Raw genomic sequence first — 22,715 nt, 5'->3', positions numbered from 1 at the left:
GACCTCTTATCCGGTTTATTCTGGACTCTGGTGGTCCCTGCATGATATTCTGACTGGGAGTTTGTATGACAAGGTTTACAGAAGGTCTTTAATCCTCCACAGTCTACTTACCATATCTTGTCTACACATTCCCTCAAATTGTTTTCGTTTAGTTTTGAGCCTTTGTTAAGGCCAGATCCCATCCAGGAATGTTCCAGAATTTCTTCAACCACAAACATTTGTGGCCACATGTATTCATTGGGTAAGTCCAATGAATACATGTGGCCAAATAAAATGGTAAGGGCATGTGCAATGCTAACAAGGTTGTAAAGCACTTACACCTTTGATGATGACTCCAACACTGTCCAGGTCATCTATGGTTTCTTCATGTTCACGTTTCATGGCCAAGATGGCCAGGATTAAATTCATTAAAGGCTTGCCTAATTTGTTTGAAGATGAAAGTTTGTTTCCCTCGCACCAGGATCATTTTGGTTTTTTGGGCAATGTCATTTGTCAAACTTAAATCAACCAAAGGTGGTCTGTATTTTTACACATTACAGACACCATAAAAACATTAGTGTCATGATGCTCAGTCGTTTTGTATTTTTGCAAGGTAAACACAGCAAAACCATCAGGATGAACAGTACTTACGTACTGTTATTCAAAACCTCCACATTTAATAACAGATTAATACGTTAGCTTGTTAAATATTTCCTGGACTCCAACATTTCTTCTTGGAGAGTTTTGAAGACACCACCAAAGAACCGCATGGCTATTTATTGATAGACCTCACACCAACCTGCCCAGAGTGGGGATATTGCCTGAAAAGCAGCTTTGTCTTTTTATTTTACGAGGAAAAGTAACCAAAGAAACCAAGGAAATAACCATTACTTTTTCCAAAGACACTGATAGAAAAAGTTTGGACTCTGGATTAGAGCCTGGTACTGACAGTTTTTGATGATGTCTTTTTTTTTTATCTATCTGCTCATCTCTGGTCTGGGCCGCTCCTTATTGATGCATCTCTCTCAGGCTCGTATTAATCTTGGGGGTGACAGTCAAAATCAATACTGCCCAGTCAGAGGTTGTCAAAGTGACTCTGGTTGTTAGCAGTTTAGAAACTTCACGACTTTTAACCGGTAGAGCTTCAGTTCTGGGGCAGAATTTAAAGCCCATTGTTCTTCCAGAGTTTTTTCAGCTGTTTTATGGACTCTGCAAACATATATCCAAAGCTGCACTGGTACCATTGTAAATGCCCTGTTGTTTGTGTTGGGTGTCTGGCTGAGCAGCAAAATGTTGCAGGGCCTCATGGGCACAATGGTGAAAAGTTAAATATTGTTTACACACACACACACACACACACACACACACACACACACACACACACACACACACACACACACACACACACACACACACACACACACACACACACACAAAAGCAGTTATGAAAATAACGTGTGCCCAAAACTTCCTGTTAAAAGGGAGTTTTTCCTTCCCACTATGATCCCCTATCATATGATTTTTGGGGTTTTCTCAGTATCTATTATTGTAGGATCTACTGTATAATATAAAGCGCCTTGAGGCAACTGTTGTTGTGATTTGGCGCTATATAAATAAGATTGAATTGAATTAAATGTGATAACATTTATAATTGTAATAGATTTTATTACCTCCCATAGCAAATCACTTGGTAGGTGCCGGTCATAAATGACATTTTTGACAAAAATTTACATCACATCTCTCTTTTTTTCATGCTTTCCCAGACGTCTCCAGTACATACATGCCAGCCCTCCCGATTTTTCCGGGAGAATCCCGAATTTCAGTGCTCCTCACAAAAATCTCCCGGAGCCACCATTCTCCCGAATTTCTCCCGATTTTCCACCCGGACAACAAAATTGAAAAACCATATCGCAGAATTCATAGCGTGGCCCAGCCAGTTCCAGTTTCCAACAATGGCGGCAGCTACTTAGTTTTAATATTACTCTTTCTGGGTCGCAAAATAAACTTTTATTATATTTTCAGGCAGGGCCGTCTTTAGCCCAAAATGAATCAAAGCACCCCCAAAGATTTCTTACTTTTTTGACAACATTTGCTGTTTGTGTGACACACTACCGAAAATATAAAAAACATACAGCACTTGGTTGAGACATAATAGTTTGGGGGTATATATATATATATATATATATATATATATATACAGCAGCAGTGATCAGTGAGATGCTTGGCTACAAGTTGAACAGCCACAAGGGGCAGTACCCTCCATGGAGAAGGAGGCTAGAGGACAAGATCAAAGTAGCACGGAGGGAGGTTAGCCAACTAACGGAGTTGCAGAAAGGTGCGACAAAGAAGGTGCATAAGAAATACAGCAAGCTGTCCATACCTGAGGCCTTGGAAACTGCCAAGCAAAGACTCACAGCCTTGGCCAGCCGCTTGAGGAGGTACACCAGAGAGATAGAAGGCAGGAGAATAAACCAGCTGTTCTCCACAGAACCAGCAAAGGTGTACTCTCAGTGGCAAGGGAACAATAAGAGAACAGCACCACCAAGGCTGGAGACGGAGCAATACTGGAAGGGCATATGGGAGAAGGACGCAACCCATAACGGCAATGCTCAGTGGCTAGAGGATCTGAGGGCAGACCACAGCGACCTCCCTGAACAGGGTCCAGTAACCATCACAGTGGCAGATATCCAAGAAAGGGTCTCCAGTATGAAGAGTTGGACAGCACCAGGGCCCGACATGGTTCACGCCTACTGGCTAAAGAAGCTGACTGCACTCCACGAGCGTCTGGCAGCACAAATGAACCAGCTGCTAGTTAACGAGAGACACCCGGAATGGCTAACCGAAGGTCGGACGGTCCTGATCCCCAAGGACCCCAAGAAGGGACCGGTCCCCTCCAACTACCGACCAATAACCTGCCTCAGTACTACATGGAAGCTCCTGTCAGGCATCATATCGGCTAAGATGAACAGGCACATGGATCAATACATGAGCGGGACACAGAAAGGGATTGGCAAGAATACCAGAGGCGCAAAACACCAGCTACTGGTAGACAGAACAATCAGCCGAGACTGCAAGACCAGACTGACCAACCTGTGCACTGCCTGGATTGATTACAAGAAGGCCTATGACTCAATGCCCCACAGCTGGATACTGGAATGCTTAGAATTGTACAAGATCAATGGGACCCTAAGAGCCTTCATCAGGAACTCAATGGGGATGTGGCGTACAACACTAGAGGCCAACTCCAAGCCCATAGCACAAGTCACCATCAAGTGCGGGATCTACCAAGGAGATGCTCTGTCCCCACTGCTGTTCTGCATAGGCCTGAACCCCCTCAGTGAGATCATTAACAAGACTGGCTACGGATACCGACTACGGAACGGAGCAGTTGTCAGCCACCTCCTGTACATGGATGACATCAAGCTGTATGCCAAGAGTGAACGAGACATCGATTCACTGATCCACACTACCAGGCTATACAGCAATGACATTGGAATGTCATTCGGACTGGAGAAGTGTAGTCGGATGGTAACAAAGAGAGGGAAGGTAGTCAGAACTGAGGGGATTGAACTACCAGAAGGCAACATTGCAGACATAGAGGACAGTTACAAGTACCTGGGGATCCCGCAGGCGAATGGGAACCATGAAGAGGCCGCTAGAAAAGCTGCAACCACCAAGTACCTGCAGAGGGTCAGGCAAGTCCTGAGGAGTCAGCTGAATGGTAAGAACAAGATCCGGGCCATCAACACCTACGCCCTGCCCGTGATCAGGTACCCTGCTGGGGTAATAGGCTGGCCAAAGGAGGAGATAGAAGCCACTGACATAAAGACAAGAAAGCTCCTTACCATGCATGGAGGGTTTCACCCCAAGTCCAGCACCCTGAGGCTGTACGCTAAGCGGAAGGAAGGGGGCCGGGGACTGGTGAGTGTCAGCACCACAGTCCAGGATGAGACAACGAACATCCAAGAATACATTGGGAAGATGGCCCCAACTGACCGAGTGCTCAGTGAATACCTCAGGCAGCAGAAACCCAAGAAAGAGGAGGGAGACGAGGAACCATCATGGAAGGACAGGCCCCTGCACGGTATGTATCACCAGCAGATAGAGGAGGTGGCTGATATCCAGAAATCCTACCAGTGGCTGGACAAAGCCGGACTGAAAGACAGCACAGAGGCACTAATCATGGCAGCACAAGAACAAGCACTGAGTACAAGATCCATAGAGGCTGGGGTCTATCACACCAGGCAAGACCCCAGGTGCAGGCTGTGTAAAGATGCTCCAGAGACAATCCAGCACATAACAGCAGGGTGCAAGATGCTAGCAGGCAAGGCATACATGGAACGCCATAACCAAGTGGCCGGCATAGTGTACAGGAACATCTGTGCCGAGTATAACCTGGAAGTCCCGAGGTCAAAATGGGAGATGCCCCCAAGGGTGGTGGAGAATGACCGAGCTAAGATCCTGTGGGACTTCCAGATACAGACGGACAAAATGGTGGTGGCTAACCAACCGGACATAGTGGTGGTAGACAAACAGAAGAAGACGGCCGTAGTGATCGATGTAGCGGTTCCGAATGACAGCAATATCAGGAAGAAGGAACACGAGAAGCTGGAGAAATACCAAGGGCTCAGAGAAGAGCTCGAGAGGATGTGGAGGGTGAAGGTAACGGTGGTCCCCGTGGTAATCGGAGCACTAGGTGCGGTGACTCCCAAGCTAGGCGAGTGGCTCCAGCAGATCCCGGGAATAACATCGGAGATCTCTGTCCAGAAGAGCGCAGTCCTGGGAACAGCTAAGATACTGCGCAGGACCCTCAAGCTCCCAGGCCTCTGGTAGAGGACCCGAGCTTGAAGGATAAACCGCCCGCAGGGGCGTGCTGGGTGTTTTTATATATATATATATATATATATATACCCCCCCAAAAGAAAAAAAAAAATCTGCTCGGTTCATCAAGACATCACATATTTTAAAAAAGCTAGGCTCATTACAACCAGGGGGAACACCGCACTCCCGGCACATTGTGCCTCGACCTCCTGGTCGACGAGCCGGTGGCCTCTGAAGGGTGCGCCCAAAACATTTGCAAGATCTTGCAGAAGTTTTGTGAGCACTCGCAAAAGTTCATCTTAATTTTTTTTTCTGTCCCTTGTGTGGCTCCGTACTCCAGTCCTTGTCACATTCATACTGTTTCAAAAAAACTGTTCATACTTGCAAATAAACTTTTTTTGTTCTGAGACAATAATATTACTCAAATTCACCAATAGTGAAAAGCTAGATTGTTACTATATATCTTTCACTTTGATTTGTCAGAGTGCTATTGCTTATCACAAATGAAAAAGACAGCTGTGGGATCAAAGTTTGGCCTCGTTTGGCTCAAGTGCACAGGTTTGACCCTCAATGTAAACATTAAAGGTCTAATAAAGTGCTGGGTAAGCAGTAAATTACTGTTTACAGGGAATGTTTGTGTGAGGGGATGTTTGTGTAAGCGAGTGAGTTTGCCCTTTAAAAAAACTTTGTGCATAATAACAGTGTCCTTGTTTAAGGTTAAAAGAGCGTATCAGCTGCTTTGCTGGTATTTTGGTTAGAGGCATCATGGGGAGAACTGTGGTGAAAATCACACTCATAGGACTCCTTTTTGCTTTGGCTTCCACGCTGCCAAACAAGGTAAGTTCAGTAGACCCAAAGGACCAAAAGAGCACTTCAAGGGAACAGAATAGAAGATAATGTAATATCCTTTGAAGTGAAGAAATACTGACTGTGTGCACATGTTTACTTTATCCTTTGTCTGAGATCAGGGTAAAAAGTGGTCTATTAATTTATTTTAATGTTTAGAGCTTGGCATTTAATAAAGGTGTTGGTCAGTGCTAGGTTAAGGATAAATTGGCCTTTCTGATTATTTGATTAAGTGATTTATTCATATATATGTGGGTTTTTTTATAACTTGTAATACTGTCATGTTATTTGGACATTGGAAAGACCTGGAGAGAGTTAGGTTTTCTGTGAAATGTGCCCCCTGTGTTTGCTCAGGATGACTGGGACATCTACAGCTTTCACTTCAACTCCACAGTGACCAGTCGTTATGCCACCACTGTCATCACAAGCCGTGTGGCCAATCGTATGAACGAGTCAAAGGAAATTGAATTCCATGTTCGGATTCCCAAGAATGCCTTCATCAGTAAATTTCGAATGTGTGTGAAGTTAAAAGGATCTGTAACCATCCAGAGACATTTGCAAATAAAGAATTCTACACTAAAGAACAAAGTACAGGATACTCAGTAGTGTGTATTCACACAAGATCTTTTCTTGGTCCTCTTCAGGTTTATTGATGGCCAGGTTTATGATGGTGTTGTGAAAGCTAAGGAGCAAGCTCAGCAGCAGTACACTGAAGCTGTGTCCCGTGGTGAAAGTGCTGGACTTGTCAGGTATTAACTAAATGATTAACTTATACATATTGTACAAATACACTGAGTGCTCTTTTGGATAAAAAAGAAGCAAAATTGTCACGGCCGAGGCCGCCTCAAAAGTGAAAGGACTCAAATGCTGGACGCCGAACAGCACGTAAGTAGTTTTAGAGACGACGTTTATTTACTCAGTAAGTGTTCATAAACTGGAAAGTGAGGTTAACAAGTGCGAAGTGCCACAACTGAATCAAAGGGGTCAATCTGGTCTTGGTCAGTGGAAACAGCCGTTCCAGGGATTGGGCTGGAGGGAGAGTCACACACTGGGTCCAGGGAAAGGGTCAGAGTCACTGTAAATAGAGTACAGACGTTCAGGTATGGTTCAGGAGAAATATGGATAAGCTGTTCGTTCTGAATCTTCCTTCGTACTGCGTACTTGCCGCGGGTGGTCGGTGGTGACGTGCAGGGGTGAGTGGTCCGGGTGTGTGGTCCAAAATTCCTGGCGTAGAGGCAGGGAGGCAGGCAGGTGGTTCGGGTGAACAGCCCATGGGACTGTCAGGTGGTCCAGCGTCTGGGTTGGAGCTCTTCGGCAGAGATTAGTGTTTGGCAGCTTGGTGTGGTAGGGTTAGCTGAGAAGTCCCCGGCTAAATTACCCACAGGTGTGAGCAATCAGCAGAACACTGAGGCCCCTCCCAGGGGTGGAGATGCCGGCTCGGAGGGAGACACAGTGGCACACACCCGGACCATGACACAAAATACCCCCAAAAGGTTGATTCTGTTCATCTGGACGTAGCATTTTCAGTGGGAGAAATATTTCGTCACTTATCCGCAATCTTATAAACAGTACATTTGCACAATAAAACTAGCCCACTGAATGAACAATGGGCTGTGAGGTCAGTTCCTTGATCATTAATATGCAAATTGTCATGACCATTGATCCACAACCACTGATCAAGGCCCATGAGTACCATTCACAGAGAGTTGGGAAATGGCTGCAATCACAGCATTGTAAGATGGCGAAAGATGTACCCTTAGGCCCTCGCCTCAATTCAGAGATGGTCTTTCCCTTTTCACGTGAATGGCCTCCTTGACTCCTCGCTCAAACCAGCTTTTCTCCTTGTCCAGAATTTTTACATCCTCACCTTCTGCTTTGTGCCATTCGCTTCGCCAGAAGTTGTTTAGTTTCCCCGATGTATAAATCATGGCAATCCTCATGGCACTTAGCAGTGTACACTATAATCACTAGGTTTGACTCTCATCATCCACTGGAGCACAAACTGGGTGTTATCGGGATGCTACAACACAGAGCAAACACTATCCCCACAGATACAGCAGCCAGGGAAGCAGAAGAGCATCACATCAAGAAGGCCCTGAGTAAATGTGGCTATCCCAGCTGGACATTTGCTAAAGCTGGGAAGGCGCCTAAAGAAAGCTCCAGCTGATCCAGGAGAGAAGGACAACTGCTGCCTAAGTGAAAACCGTTGGTGATCCCGTGTGTGTCAGGAGTATCAGAATAGTTAAAACACATTTTTTCTAAACATCCCATCTTTGTGGCTTTTAAACCCCAAAGCACGCTGCACCAAAAATTGGTCCACCCCAAGGATCAAGTTCCCTGGGGGGCTAAGGTTACATCTTTTGCCATCTTACAATGGTGTAATTGCAGCCATTCCCCAACTCTCTGTGAATGGTACTCATGGCCATTGATCAGTGGTCTTTGATCCATGGACTTTGATCAGTGGTTGTTAATCAATGGTCATGACAATTTAATATTAATGATCAAGGAACTGTCATTCAAAATTAGCTTGTTCTGTTCTGGTTTCTCTTCTTTCTTTTTTTTCTAAAATAATGTTAATTGTGAATAGGAAAACATAATTTGAGTTAATCTTATTCCCTTTTCAAGTTCAAACTACAGCCATAATTACAATTTAGTAAAATGATTATTGTTTCTGCTTTAGTTCTGTAGGGAGGACACTGGAGGAATTTAAGACCTCTGTAACTGTGGCTGCTCACAAAAAGGTCACTTTTGAACTCACATATGAGGAACTGATGAAACGCACACATGGCAAATACGAGCTGCAAATTCATGCTCGACCCATGCAGCCTGTCAGAGACTTCAAGGTGACTGTCTTTTTGGTATCTATTAGTGGAAAATGCTGAGATAACAGCACACATGATGAGATCTTTTATTTTACTTTATTGTATTTATTACCAGGTGGATGTGTACATTCACGAAGAAGCCGGCATCAGTTTCATCGATGTGAAAGGAGGCCTGAGCACCAACGCCCTCGCTAATGCCATCACCAAAACACATGCAGATAAACAGGTACTGAAATCTTTTTGTTGTAGAACAGTAAAACAATTATCAGCTTTCTAATAGACAGTGTGAGGTACTAACAGATCATTATTAATTTGCAGTAAGACGCAGCTTAATCTCAGAGTGTAAAATGTATGATTATAAAATGATCAAAATGCACAAATAACCATTACGGTAATGATGATATTTCTTCCAAAATTATAGCTCATTTCTCATCATTGTACAGAAGAATTGGGTTGAAAGCAGGGGTATTCAGCTAACATTTCTTTAAGCAAAGATCCGGATTATCATAATGTGAAATTATTTCGTTTGCGATTTTAGACTGTCAAATGAAATGAAATCAGTACAATTGCAAAACCTTTTGACAAATAATTTGAAAAATAATTCCAAAATGATTATTGGTCACACAGCATAGAACTGAACATTGCTTAAAATTCTCATACACCTGTGGAGGTGCACACTGATGATTAGTTTGATTATGTTCACTTTGGACAAAACTGCCTTGCTTTTGTGTGTGGAGCCAAACATTGTCAGGATACATAAGGCTACTTTCCTTAAACCTGAAAAAGTTGTCCCAGGAACCATTTGAATCCAGAGAGTGGAAAGATCAGTTCTTACAAACTGCTCTTTCAGGCAGTTTATAATTGCCTAAAGCGCAGGTAAAACTGCATGTGTTGTATCTTTTCTTCTTATACTATCCTTTCAACTTACTACATCTCAACTATTGGCACTGTAGAGACCAGTGTTTATCACCTGGAATCCACAGAGTTGATTGGCTGAGTAGTAATGGGATGGCTAAACTCACATCCAATGCTTTTTCAAAACCTGGACCATGGTCCACCTGTTAATGACATCTGGTTTAATGTTTTAATCCTTGAATACATTCTCATTCCATTTTCTTCTAAAGGTTGGGCTTCTCCAACACTCTTTGTATGTAAAGTCATGTTGCGTTAATTTGAGACAAATTAGTAATTCTGACAATGTTTCATTTAGGATTTTTAACAATACAAATATCAGCCCAAAAAGGAAAACAGAAAATAAAATCACTGACATCTCTCTCTACCAAGTTCCTAAACTCTGATTCACTCTGTTTCCAGGCGTGGGTGTATTTCTATCCAACAGTCGACCAACAGAAAATGTGTGACAGCTGTGGAGATCAGGGTATGAATGGAGATTTGGTTATTGTTTATGACGTTAACAGGGATAATGGACTGGGACACATCAAGGTAAACCCTGGTCTTTTAGCAACACAAACCGTATGACTTGGGCTAAAAAGCTTCTTGAATAATCCTATAACCAATCAAGTTTTGTTTTTTGTTTTTTTTTCATAACGCCGCCTTAGAAATCTGACGGGTACTTTGTTCATCATTTTGCACCATCTGATCTTCCACGGATACCAAAAAATGTCGTCTTTGTTATTGATCAAAGTGGCTCAATGGAGGGGAGAAAAATTGAGCAGGTAAAGTATTTGAAGGGTCAGTTTCTGATATGATTTTACATTTTTAATGAAAAGAAAAACAATATGTAGCCATGAATTATGTTTTCTTACCCAGACTAGGACCGCATTAATCCACATTCTGAATGATCTGGCAGAAGATGATCACTTTGGTCTGATCACTTTTGATGACAGAATTTCTTACTGGAAGCGAGAACTCGTTCAGGCCAACAGCAAAAACCTGGAAAGTGCCAAAAACTTTGCACGCAATATTCAAGACAGAGGATGTGAGAAGTTGCAGTAAATACACATTTTGGAATATCAACAGTTGGGAGGAGAATAGCAGTACTGAAAATGCATTTGTTGTTGTTGCATTTCAGCCACAGACATAAATAAAGCAGTGGTGCAAGGAGCACGTATGCTGAATGCACATAACAGAGAAGGTTCAGCATCTATCCTTATACTTCTCACAGATGGAGACCCAACCTCAGGTTGTAATAAAACACATCTGTAAACAAATGTACACAAATATTTCATGAAACCGAGATCTTTATGAGCTTATTGTGGTTAAAAGTCCTGATTTATTATGACTTATGAGACTACATTGTTTCTGAGCTGAACTGGGTATGTCTTGTCTTTTTTCAGGGGTGACAAATCTGGAGAAAATCCAGTCAAATGTAAGACAGGCTATTGCAGGCAAATTCCCACTGTACTGTCTCGGTTTCGGTTTTGATGTTAATTTCAATTTCCTTGAGAAAATGTCGCTGCAAAATAACGGTGTGGCACGACGGATTTATGAAGACTCTGATGCTGATTTACAGCTGAAGGTATTTAAATTATGCATGCTCTTCTTTTATGTGATTTGAAACCCCTGAGAATTGAAAGAAGAAAAAAGCATGATTTGTATCACTTCCACACTGTATGTCAACAGGGTTTCTATGAAGAGGTGGCCACACCTCTACTGACAGATGTGACAATGATCTATGTGGGTGCGACCAATCTAACCCAGACTAAGTTCAGTCAGTATTATAATGGTTCTGAGATTGTGGTGACCGGACAGATCACAGATAATAATATTGAAACCTTCACCCCTCAAGTTGTGGCTATTTCGGTAAGAATCAATCCACAGGACTCATCAGGAGTACTCTTCTTAAACCGTTTTCCCTGTTGACTGACATTACATTGCATTTAAATTATTACAGAGTAATAGAAGAATAATATTCTCTAATCCAAATGAAACCGTGGAATCCACTCAAACAGTGTCTGATGACCGTATCCAGAGGGTTTGGGCGTACCTCACAGTTAAACAGCTTCTGGACAAAGAGTGAGTTTGACTTACAGCATCTTTCCTTGTATGACTCTGAAATGTGTTATCAGCTGTTATGTCTTTAAAATTTCTACCTCTACATCAGTGTCTTCAAAACACTATAAAATAAAATAAAAATATAAAACTGTATTTATTTTATACTTTTCTTTGTTTATTTTTCTGATATTTTAAGCATATATAATCATTGAATGCTGTTTAGGATCACATTATATATACATTATAAGAAAAGTCTGGATATATTGAATGGATGTCTGAATATATAGAATTAAATGTAAACATACAGACTGAAACTTGAATGTATAGAATGAAATTTGAATATACAAGGTGTCAGAAAGACAGGTGAACTGCAGTAAGACAATATGTTTTAAGTTTGTTAGATCAGGGCAGCAGGTTGAAATTAAGTCCCAAAATTCCAAGTAGAAGTCTGTTAAAGGGACATCAGATAATATGCCTGCAGTAATAAACTGTGTTCTCTTCAGTGTTGAATAGTTTGACATCAACATCTCCATTTCTTACCTTTCTATTAAATAGTCATGTACATCTCCCACATAAAATTATATTAGTACAATTATGTTTGTTCATCATCACTCATCTCCTTAAATTTCAAAAACAATGTTTTTCACATCTTTTTAAAGGCAGAGTTTTTACACTTAATCATACAAGTATGTTTCTCAGAAGCTAAGGATTTGGACAATATAGACAGCAAAGCTGTCTATGGTCTGGTAATGGATCTCTATGATTTGGCAAGACTGTATTTTGCCTGTAACAAACAATAGATTGTGTGTGTTTTTTATGAACTTTGCTGAATTGACTTTCAGTGAAGAAAATCTCTTAGATACATATTTTAGGACATGGATTCAGCTTAAAACCTGTAATGTGTGAAGTTACATACAAAACCATTTTACACTTTGTCACACAGGCTTCAATTATCTGGACCTGAGAAAGAGAAAGTGAAGAAGGAAGCTATGGAGCTGTCACTGAAGTACAGTTTTGTGACCCCTCTCACATCTATGGTGGTCACAAAGCCTCCAGGAGAAAACACAGATGTGCTTCATAAACCAAAGGAAGGTGAAACATCACGGAGATGGCAGTCGCCAGGAGGTCAACCCAATTTAGCACACTTTACTCCTGCTAGTGGGGGTTCTAGTGGGCGGGTTCATTCTGGTGAGCAAATCAAACCAATACAACAACATTCATCAGTTCAGCTGAGGAGACGATTGCTTACAGTACAGAGATGTTCTGTGAATGAAAGAAAGGGAGTATGAAATAGACTGAGTCAAATAGATGTGAGTCAGACAGAAGCAGGATGTAAGATGCAAGCTGAGGCAGCTTAAATTGGGTGGTACAAGTGGCTAGGTTAGTGTACAGGAACACCTGCCGCATAGGATTAGAAATCCCCATGGGAGACACCACTAAAGGTGTGTGTGTGTGTGTGTGTGTGTGTGTGTGTGTGTGTGTGTGTGTGTGTGTGTGTGTGTGTGTGTGTGTGTGTGTGTGTGTGTGTGTGTGTGTGTGTGTGAGTGAGCTATTTAAAGATTTAGTTAAGAACTTTAGTGTCAGGGCATGGATGTTAGTAAAAGCATTAATTAAACTCAATTATAAATGAATTAGTTATCCTTATTTATTATTATGTCCCCTGCATTGCCTCTAGCAATATTAACTTTATGTAATGTGTGTAAATGTTTTTTACAGCTGCTGATTTACATTATGGGTTTAGCTCCTACGATGACGTGCTCTATGTAGATGCAGGTACTGTATTGCATACATGGAATACTTTTTTTGTTCTAAGACAGTCAAAGATTTTTTATTGTCATGCAATGTCAACCAGAGATCTGAAATTTTCTGCTATGTAACTAGTGCTGTTTAAATTATTTGCAGGTTATTTAAAGGCTACCCATGTCCCAATTGAAGTAACTGACGGTACTGTATTGCATAGATGGAATACTTTTTTTTTTCTAAGAAAATCAAAGACTTTAAAGAGGGGACTTTGGAAAAAAAAATCCTCAAAAAAAAAGAAAAGGGGAAAAACAATTTTTGGATAAAATGGTCTTTAGTGCTATGCATGATAAAGTCTCTTACACTTTTATTGGAAAACTTGTATTTATAGGTGAAAATTTAAAAAAATCTATATCACCATGACACTTTCTTAACTTAAGGCAAGTTTTCTAACATTCTATGACTGCATGGGAAACTTTTTTTTTTTTAATATAAAAATTGATTCATTTTCAGAATTGTGAAATAGACAAAGTATGTAAAATTAAAGAAGTGTTTTATGTTTACTTTTCCAAAACTCTGAAAAAAAAATTCAAAAATGCCCAATGCATTAAAAGAGTTGAGTAGGTGTTGATTGCACAGGTCTTTATTTTCAGATTCCAGTCTAACTTTTTGTCTCTATACCTCCAGCTCCTCTTCTCCACAGGTTTTTGCTCAACTCAACTGGGAATCAGACTGTTCCACTTTGCTTTGACTTCAGTGGAGCTATAATCCTTAAACTATTTCACCACCACAGCAGAGGTCAGTAGTAGTCTTTCTTGTGAGTATTTTCATATTTCTCCCCTAGTGGTTAAACAGCAGCATTTCTCTTTTGTTCTAGACCTGTCTGTTAATGGTGAGCTAGATTCAATTGCAACTGGAGGTTTCAGCAAAATTTTTATACACCTCAAAACTCATCAGCATGTTGAGGTTGATGCTGAATCACAGAGAGTCACTGTACGAGATGGACAGACGGTGACATATCAAGCTGCTGGACAGGATCCCTCAACAGTTGGCAGGTGATTTTGCAATATACAGTGGGGCAAAAAAGTATTTAGTCAGCCACCGATTGTGCAAGTTCCCCCACTTAAAATGATGACAGAGGTCAGTAATTTGCACCAGAGGTACACTTCAACTGTGAGAGACAGAATGTGAAAAAAAAAAATCCATGAATTCACATGGTAGGATTTGTAAAGAATTTAACCGTAAATCAGGGTGGAAAATAAGTATTTGGTCACCTCAAACAAGGAAAATCTCTGGCTCTCACAGACCTGTAACGTCTTCTGTAAGAAGCTTTTCTGTCCCCCACTCGTTACCTGTATGAATGGCACCTGTTTGGACTCATCATCTGTATAAAAGACACCTGTCCACAGCCTCAAACAGTCAGACTCCAAACTCCGCCATGGCCAAGACCAAAGAGCTTTCGAAGGACACCAGGAAAAGTATTGTAGACCTGCACCAGACTGGGAAGAGTGAATCTACAATAGGCAAGCAGCTTGGTGTGAAAAAATCAACTGTGGGAGCAATCATCAGAAAATGGAAGACATACAAGACCACTGATAATCTCCCACGATCTGGGGCTCCACGCAAGATCTCATCCCGTGGGGTCAAAATGATCATGAGAACGGTGAGCAAAGATCCCAGAACCACACGGGGGGACCTGGTGAATGACCTGCAGAGAGCTGGGACCAAAGTAACAAAGGTCACCATCAGTAACACACTACAACGGCAGGGAATCAAATCCCGCAGTGCCAGACGTGTTCCGCTGCTGAAGCCAGTGCATGTCCAGGCCCGTCTGAAGTTTGCCAGAGAGCACATGGATGATACAGCAGAGGATTGGGAGAATGTCATGTGGTCAGATGAAACCAAAGTAGAACTTTTTGGTATAAACTCAACTCGTCGTGTTTGGAGGACGAAGAATACTGAGTTGCATCCCAAGAACACCATACCTACTGTGAAGCATGGGGGTGGAAACATCATGCTATGGGGCTGTTTTTCTGCCAAGGGGACAGGACGACTGATCCATGTTAAGGACAGAATGAATGGGGCCATGTATCGTGTGATTTTGAGCCAAAACCTCCTTCCATCAGTGAGAACTTTGAAGATGAAACGAGGCTGGGTCTTCCAACATGACAATGATCCAAAACACACCGCCCGGGCAACAAAGGAGTGGCTCCGTAAGAAGCATTTGAAAGTCCTGGAGTGGCCTAGCCAGTCTCCAGACCTCAACCCCATAGAAAATCTGTGGCGGGAGTTGAAAGTCCGTGTTGCTCGGCGACAGCCCCAAAACATCACTGCTCTCGAGAAGATCTGCATGGAGGAATGGGCCAAAATACCAGCTACTGTGTGTGCAAACCTGGTAAAGACCTATAGTAAACGTTTGACCTCTGTTATTGCCAACAAAGGTTATGTTACAAAGTATTGAGTTGTATTTTTGTTATTGACCAAATACTTATTTTCCACCCTGATTTACGAATAAATTCTTTACAAATCCTATCATGTGGATTCATGGATTTATTTTTCACATTCTGTCTCTCACAGTTGAAGTGTACCTCTGGTGCAAATTACTGACCTCTGTCATCATTTTAGGTGGGGGAACTTGCACAATCAGTGGCTGACTAAATACTTTTTTGCTCCACTGTAATGGTCAAAACGTATGTTCTCACAGTATTGTTTACAGATGTGTGCCCTTATTCAGTTCTTTTCCCAGGATTTACATGAGGCAATCAGTATATACATCTCTGATGTCAGTTATATATATGACAAAACATTTGCTGGGAAATGAAACCTTAAAAGGGCAGTTTGGGCCGTTTATTATTTTGATTCTACACTTTTTTGTACGGAGTATTTTGTGAGATTTGGCCAAATCTCACTAATTTAAACATGTCTGCCATAAAATTAAAATAAAAGGTTAATTTCTATCACAACTACAAACACATCAGTAGCAGTGTATAAGCTTCGTAGCACAATATTTACTTTATATTTTTTAAAAGGCTCAAATTATGTCATTTGCTTTAACCATCCAACACACAAGCTCTCAAGCTGAGATACCCAGAGAAACCAAGAACATGGTGGTGAGAGGTCTCACTCTTTAGTAACAGGAAAGAAAAAGAATCCAACAAAATAATTTCTGGATGCAACAGCAACTCTTCAATATTGGAATATTGTAAGGCAAATATACCAGGACAAAAAAGGTTTTGGATGGGAAAAGCTAGGAACACCTTGCAGAAAGGCCAAAAAATTTATTCTGTTCATCCAATTCAATTCAATTTATACAGCAATAATAGATTCTTTTCATCATCAGCGTTTTCAGTGGCAGAAATTTGTCACTCATCCAAGTGACCTTTCCAGTCTCAGTTGACTGCAAGTTTCCCAAACTTTATAAACAGTACATTTGCACAATGACTGAAACTAGCACTGAATGAACAATGGGCTGTGAGGTCAGTTTCTTGGCCATTGATATGCAAATTGTCCTGACCATTGATCAACAACCACTGATCGAAGCATCATCTTAAAATGGCCTGCGGAGACAAATGGGATAAGCTTCTTTAGCCATACAACATATGATATCCTTCCATCACCTGTCCCATCCTGTCCCCACTGTTCAGTTCCAGTCAGTCTCAAGCACGTATTAGCTGTGTCCCAATTCAGGAATCGCATCTTTCGAAGGATTCAGCCTCCGCTGTCTACGTAAGCTGGGTCCTTCGAAGGCTGAGAAGGCCAGAAGTCTGAGGCTGTTAAATGGGATTGTCTAGCCTTAGTCGCACTGCTCAGGTTGCCCAGCAACCATGCTTCTAGCCGCTAGAAACGTTTTATAGAGGATGGTTTGACAGAATGAAGGCAAAAAAAATCATCTTTTTCTTGTTTCATGAGGTTTTTTTTATTTGTTAAGTATCTGAGGCTGAGACCACAGGACTTTAAAAACATGATTGTTGGGCTTCATTTCTATACCAAACAATAATTTTAAGATTAGGTAATAAATAACAATTAGTAACAATTAGTAATAACAACTAATGTTGTTCATGAGACTTGTGCCATCTCATTTTGGTCATGTAAATATGATATGGTCAATATTAAATTTATTGTATTAAATTAAAAACATACAGCACTGAACTTGAACTGTGTTTCAAATACTGAGCTTTAATAAAGATTCAAGTTGCATTTATTTATTCCTATCACTTTATATCTTCATCTCAAACACAGTACATCTTTTATAGTGTAAATATAGATGTATTGTATATAAGAGAGATAAATATTGTTTTGTAAATATGTTGGCATTATTAAATTTGTCTGAATGCTTACATATATGGGTAAAAAGAAAATCTATGAGCTGGGATAACTGTCTGCTTGTGATAAAATGAAAAATGAAAATGTAGACTAATATATTAAATATTCCCTAATATAAACATGTTTTACTGCCTTCATAGTTTTTAACTTGAAGGCCTTGAATACTTTTTCTGACTCTAAAAACAGTTGAATGATAAACTCATTTTAACATTACCTAATAAGACTGATAATTAGGACAGACAATTGGTTATTTTAAACATTTCTAGCAGTCCTTCACAAAGAGGGAATACTCTCTCTCAGCTGGTGCTGGCTCTTCCTCCTCCTCTTTGGGGTCCTTAGGGACTAAGTAAAGAACTATACAAATACAGGCCATTTACCATTTACCTCTTCCTCAGACTCTGCTTAGTTTGTCCTGGTGGGTCATCAGGGGTGCAAAACCTCACAGATGATCTGCAGCAGCGGGTTCCTTAGTCTGTCCTCACTCTGGTGACTTGCAGTTCTCAAACATGGAAATCAAATGTGCAATAAGCTGTAGGATTCAAACACACTTGTAACTTATGCTTATTCTTTTATTTAACAATCAGAGAGAAAGAAAAAGAGAGAGAAGGGAAAAGTGCAGGACAGACAGAAAGGTGAAAGTCTCAGGTGGCAAACACTACTAAAAACAGCAACAGAGAATGAGTATTTTCTGTTTGTTATATAAGGAGTACTAAATAAGATAAGATACCTTTATTAGTCCCACAAGGGGAAATTTCATGTTAAGGCTGCCGGCCCAGTCGGTACATTGGCCACATGTTTGGCTCCTATGACTAAAGCACCTTTTTTTTAGCTTAACAAGTGAACCGTTGGCACTAACATCACTAATGTCACGTGACGTTGCCACCATGTGGCCAACAGTAATGTTTTAATGTTCTTTGTTATTAAAACTAGAGATGGACCGATCCGATATTACGTATCGGTATCGGTCCGATACTGACCTAAATTACTGGATCGGATATCGGAGAAAAATAAAAAATGTAATCCGATCCATTAAATATCACGAAAGCACCTCACAAAACTTGCAACACGCCGTAACTCGCCTCAGAACGTTAGCACGTCGGAGCAGTATGCATCACGTGATAGAGCGGCTGTGGCATGCGGGACCTGTCGGTGGTCTGGATAGCATGTGGAGCTTCGCTAGCAACCCGGCATTTCATCTCCGACAAAGTTATCCCCGAGAGAAGTAAAGAAAGTGTGTAAGTCCATCTCTGAATGTAAAGCATTCCTGCGTTAAGCTTAACAAGCGACTGCCTGTTCTTGCTGCTACTTCAATCATGAAACTGCTTAATGATCAGCTGATCGGCTTTTCTGTCGCGAGTCGGTCTCTCTTGTTTGTTTTTGGCCCACTTTGCACCAGAAAGAGGAAACCAGCGGATAAACAACAGCAGCACGTTTAAGCTTGATAAGCTGTTGTTAGAATTTATTTAATATTACTTTCTACTCGAGGATCTTTTTCTATGTAGCTGACGGCTGGTAACTGTGCAGGGGCGGATCTAGCAAAGTTTAGCCAGGGGGGCCGATAGGGCATTAACAGGGAAAAGGGGGCACAAAGACATACTTTTCTTTCTTATTCTCATTTAAAATGTCTAGCTTTTAATAAATAATTATCTGACACCCAAAGTTTTAATTTGATGCAAAATGAATAGAAGTCCATTACTGTATATAGTAACTATTAAGTCTAATATATATATATATATACCCTAGTAAGCTATAGTACTTTTTCCTTTGGGAAGGTACCATCTGTGCAGTCTGCAATTCTGTTGAAGAAAGATGCTGAATCTATTTAATATTTCTTGAAAAATAATTGATTTCTGTGCATTTTTTTCACACTGCATCAAATTAAGGTTGATTACGTTGATTAAGCATCATGAGGTGGAGCGTGAGGGGTGGTTCCCCATTTTTTATTTATTTATTTTTGTTGTTGCTGGGAGTTGGAACCCTATTAGTTAGGTTGCTTAATATTTACGCTAAGTACTCTTTAAAATGCCAGAATAGGGAGGATGGTGTAGGTTTAAGTTTATTAGATTGATCAGTATTGCTGAACTATGAAATTTTTTTTTTTTTTGCATACAGGTATAACAGAATAGCTTTAGTGTAGTTGTTGTTTTAAACTTGAGTATGAACTTATACAAAATGCAGCAAGATATTTAAAAAAACAGTTTTGTTGATTAAAAAACACTATATCGGATTCATATTGGTATCGGCAGATATCCAAATTTATGATATCGGTATCGGTATCGGACATAAAAAAAGTGTTATCGTGCCATCTCTAATTAAAACATTTGCATTGCCACATAAATAAGTGATATAAAATTCAATACTTAATTTTAAATATGTACTCTTCGGCTGCCCCCCTTCAGCCGTTGGCCATTTTTTTCAAAAAAAACAAACAAAAACTATCCACCGCTGTGCTATGAATCCTGGGATATGCTGGGCCTGACCACTTGACCCATCCTTCAAATCGGGGGAATAGGAGGACACATTTGTGGGCCGCATTTGGAGCAGCCCTCGAATTGGGACAGCCTTCGTCACCTGGCTGGGACATAATCGGCCTTCAAATGCGGCCTCCGAAGGATGCAGCCCCTGTATTGGGACACAGCTACTGATTGCTTGTAATACCAGTCTGACACATAGAAGATACAACTTGACACACCACCAGGTATCGAGATGCCTGGCAGCTGCACTAGAGCACATGCACATGCAGATTTCCCAGAGGCTTGGAGGACAGGCCTGTAGGACAATCATCAAAACACTGTCAGGGATGCATGCATGTATGCAGATCTATACAGAAACACCCAAGTAAAGATACATAAGTGACGATTATCAATCTTCGATCGAGTAGGAGGAAATCCAAAGGTGTGTGCTGATATTTTGGGATTGTAATATTTATAAAGTTTTCATTAATTTCATGAATTTTTTTTTTTACAACCAATGCTTGAATCAAAGGCCCTGCACACTCATGGTGAACCACAAAAAGTGGCTTGACTTATTTTCAATGACACTAGCTTTTGTCAAGCTTAGAAAAGTTTCTATTACCGTATCATTGCCTTGTTGTACCTTCCAGGTAGAAGCAAGTTTGTTGGATTACATGGAGTTGTGACATTGTGAAATGTCTATTACAGCCCTCAGTCGGACAGTAGTCAGCCAAGACTAGTGAAATGATCTGTGAAGGTTTTTAAAATCTTCAAAGAGCTTTAAAATATTCATATAAAGTCCATATTTTTCCAGTGTGACAGTGATTGTGCGTGACACTGAAATTCACATTGCATCTGATGACATTCTCCTGGTCATCTCACAACATGAGAAAAATGGCCAAAGACTCCTTTGGCCTGTTTTAAGACAGCAACCCTCAACCAACGACATCGAAGGACTTTTAGGTGAGTGAAACGACATGCATGCACATACTTTGTTCATTGCTTAAGAAATAAATGAATTTGTCAGTGTCATGTTAAGAATATTAACAAAGTTTGCACTGAGCATAAGTGGTTTCTGTAAAAGTACCTTGTTGCTGTGTCTGTTTTAGTATCTGGTTTTCAGTGTCAGTTCTTGTTTCATTGTTTTACTCCCTTTTTCCAGCTGTAAAGCCAGCAGTGTATGAGGTGGTGCAGCAAGTTCCTGTCACAAAACTAAAGATTAAAAACCAAGAGATAGATGTTACAAGGTAAATTTTTTGTAATGTTTACAGTTTATTCATTCAAAACATAAAACTGTTTAAGATTCCACCAAGACATGAGCTTGTTTTGCTTTTGTAGTGACAACGCTACTGACTACAGCGTCGACCCTCCTGTCACAAAGAACTGCTGGCTTATGTCTGCTGATTCTGCCCTGCAGAGGCCACTGGCAGGTTTTTTCGTGGCACAACTTTAAGTGTGAACTATGCTGAATTACTAGAAAATATTTGGTTTAAAAGTAGAGAAAACATTTTCTTACTGTGGAAAATGTCCTTCCACCTGTTCAAATGAACAAATAAAGTATCCCAGATTGCAAAATGGCTCATGTCTACATAATTTTATTAAAGAAAGAAAGAAAATAAAGAAATATGGATTTGGAGATTGTGGTGCCAAAATAATACATCTAACCATGTGAATTCTAATGAAACGATTACACAGAAAAAATCCACTGTGTTACTTCAGTGAAGTTTCTAATCTGACCCAAATCTAATAAATGACAATAGATAGAGTAAGAGGTTAGAGATTAAGAGATTACTATTAAGAGATTAATAGGCATTTATTCTACACTTTGTTGTTAAACAGAAAGTTAAAACTAATTAGATTATTTTAGTTAAATGAAATATGCTTTGCTGGGTGATTTGTCTGAAAGAGAGTTATACTGTAGAAAAGGGTTGTGCAAACTCAGGGGCTACACTGTGCTGGAAAGTATGACAATGTGGTCGGGTTCGCCATTCATTGTTTACAAAGGAATTTCAGTGTTAATACTTACATTTACTTTTAGTGGTAACAGTGTGGTTGATCAACCTTTTTTGCCAGTGCATCAAAGTCTGGTGTTAGTTTTGTTGTGGCAATTCTCAGAACAGATCGGAGGTGTTCATCACTCAAATGGGACCTGTGGGGTTCTTTTGTTGGTGTTCATCACACTAAAAGACTGTTCACAAACACACACACGTAGCGCCAAAAACATCAGCATCCTCCGTGCCAGCTTCTGGATTTTTGTAGATTTTGTTGGTCTTAATAAAGTATAAAACTCATCCAGTTTAAGAAAGTTGAACTTCTCCTAAGGCAATGTCACATTGGAGATCAATCAGTTCCAATTGCAACTCTGCCTAATGCATCACCTGGTGGAATGTCAGTCAAATGAATGTAGTCATAATTATTATATTATTTGATTTGGGCAATTCTGTAGCAATCTTTGGCAGGCCAGACTAAAAAGACCAAAAGGCCAGATGTGTCCTGCAGGCCGTAGTTTGCCCACCTCTGCTGTAGAACGTTTGCATATCAATCACAAATTCAAATCATTTTAAATCTTGGTTAAATATCATTAACAGAGAAATCGTCTTACAACACTTATTAGCTGCTGGCCTCATATCGTTTGCCTCATACTGCAAATACAAAATATTAAAGCATACTTGATTCAAGGATGTCCAACAAGTATGACTGTTTTAGTCAAAACAGTACTTATATTTCTTGAGAAAACACCCTTAAATAAACTGATCAGTGCAGTTTGTGAACTTAA

At 40.5% G+C, this 22,715-nt stretch overlaps 1 protein-coding gene across 1 annotated transcript; it reads left to right on the top strand.

Moving 5' to 3' along the window:
• Positions 1 to 5,476: 5,476 nt before the first annotated feature.
• Positions 5,477 to 21,516, top strand: LOC113022424 (inter-alpha-trypsin inhibitor heavy chain H3-like). Its single transcript, XM_026167816.2, has 20 exons — positions 5,477 to 5,637; positions 6,001 to 6,161; positions 6,291 to 6,395; positions 8,327 to 8,489; positions 8,584 to 8,694; positions 9,783 to 9,911; positions 10,028 to 10,144; positions 10,239 to 10,407; positions 10,501 to 10,611; positions 10,766 to 10,947; positions 11,052 to 11,231; positions 11,323 to 11,444; positions 12,367 to 12,611; positions 13,140 to 13,196; positions 13,326 to 13,367; positions 13,851 to 13,961; positions 14,041 to 14,218; positions 20,754 to 20,902; positions 21,102 to 21,186; positions 21,278 to 21,516. The coding sequence occupies exons 1-20, from the start codon at positions 5,566 to 5,568 to the stop codon at positions 21,390 to 21,392; spliced, it is 2,604 nt and encodes an 867-aa protein (XP_026023601.2). The 5' UTR covers positions 5,477 to 5,565; the 3' UTR covers positions 21,393 to 21,516.
• Positions 21,517 to 22,715: the final 1,199 nt, after the last annotated feature.

The sequence above is a fragment of the Astatotilapia calliptera genome, chromosome 5 (genome assembly GCF_964374335.1).
Source record: "Astatotilapia calliptera chromosome 5, fAstCal68.1, whole genome shotgun sequence".
NCBI lineage: Eukaryota > Metazoa > Chordata > Actinopteri > Cichliformes > Cichlidae > Astatotilapia > Astatotilapia calliptera.
Note: the sequence above shows the minus strand (reverse complement) of the source record. Positions and strands in the feature narration are given on the sequence as shown.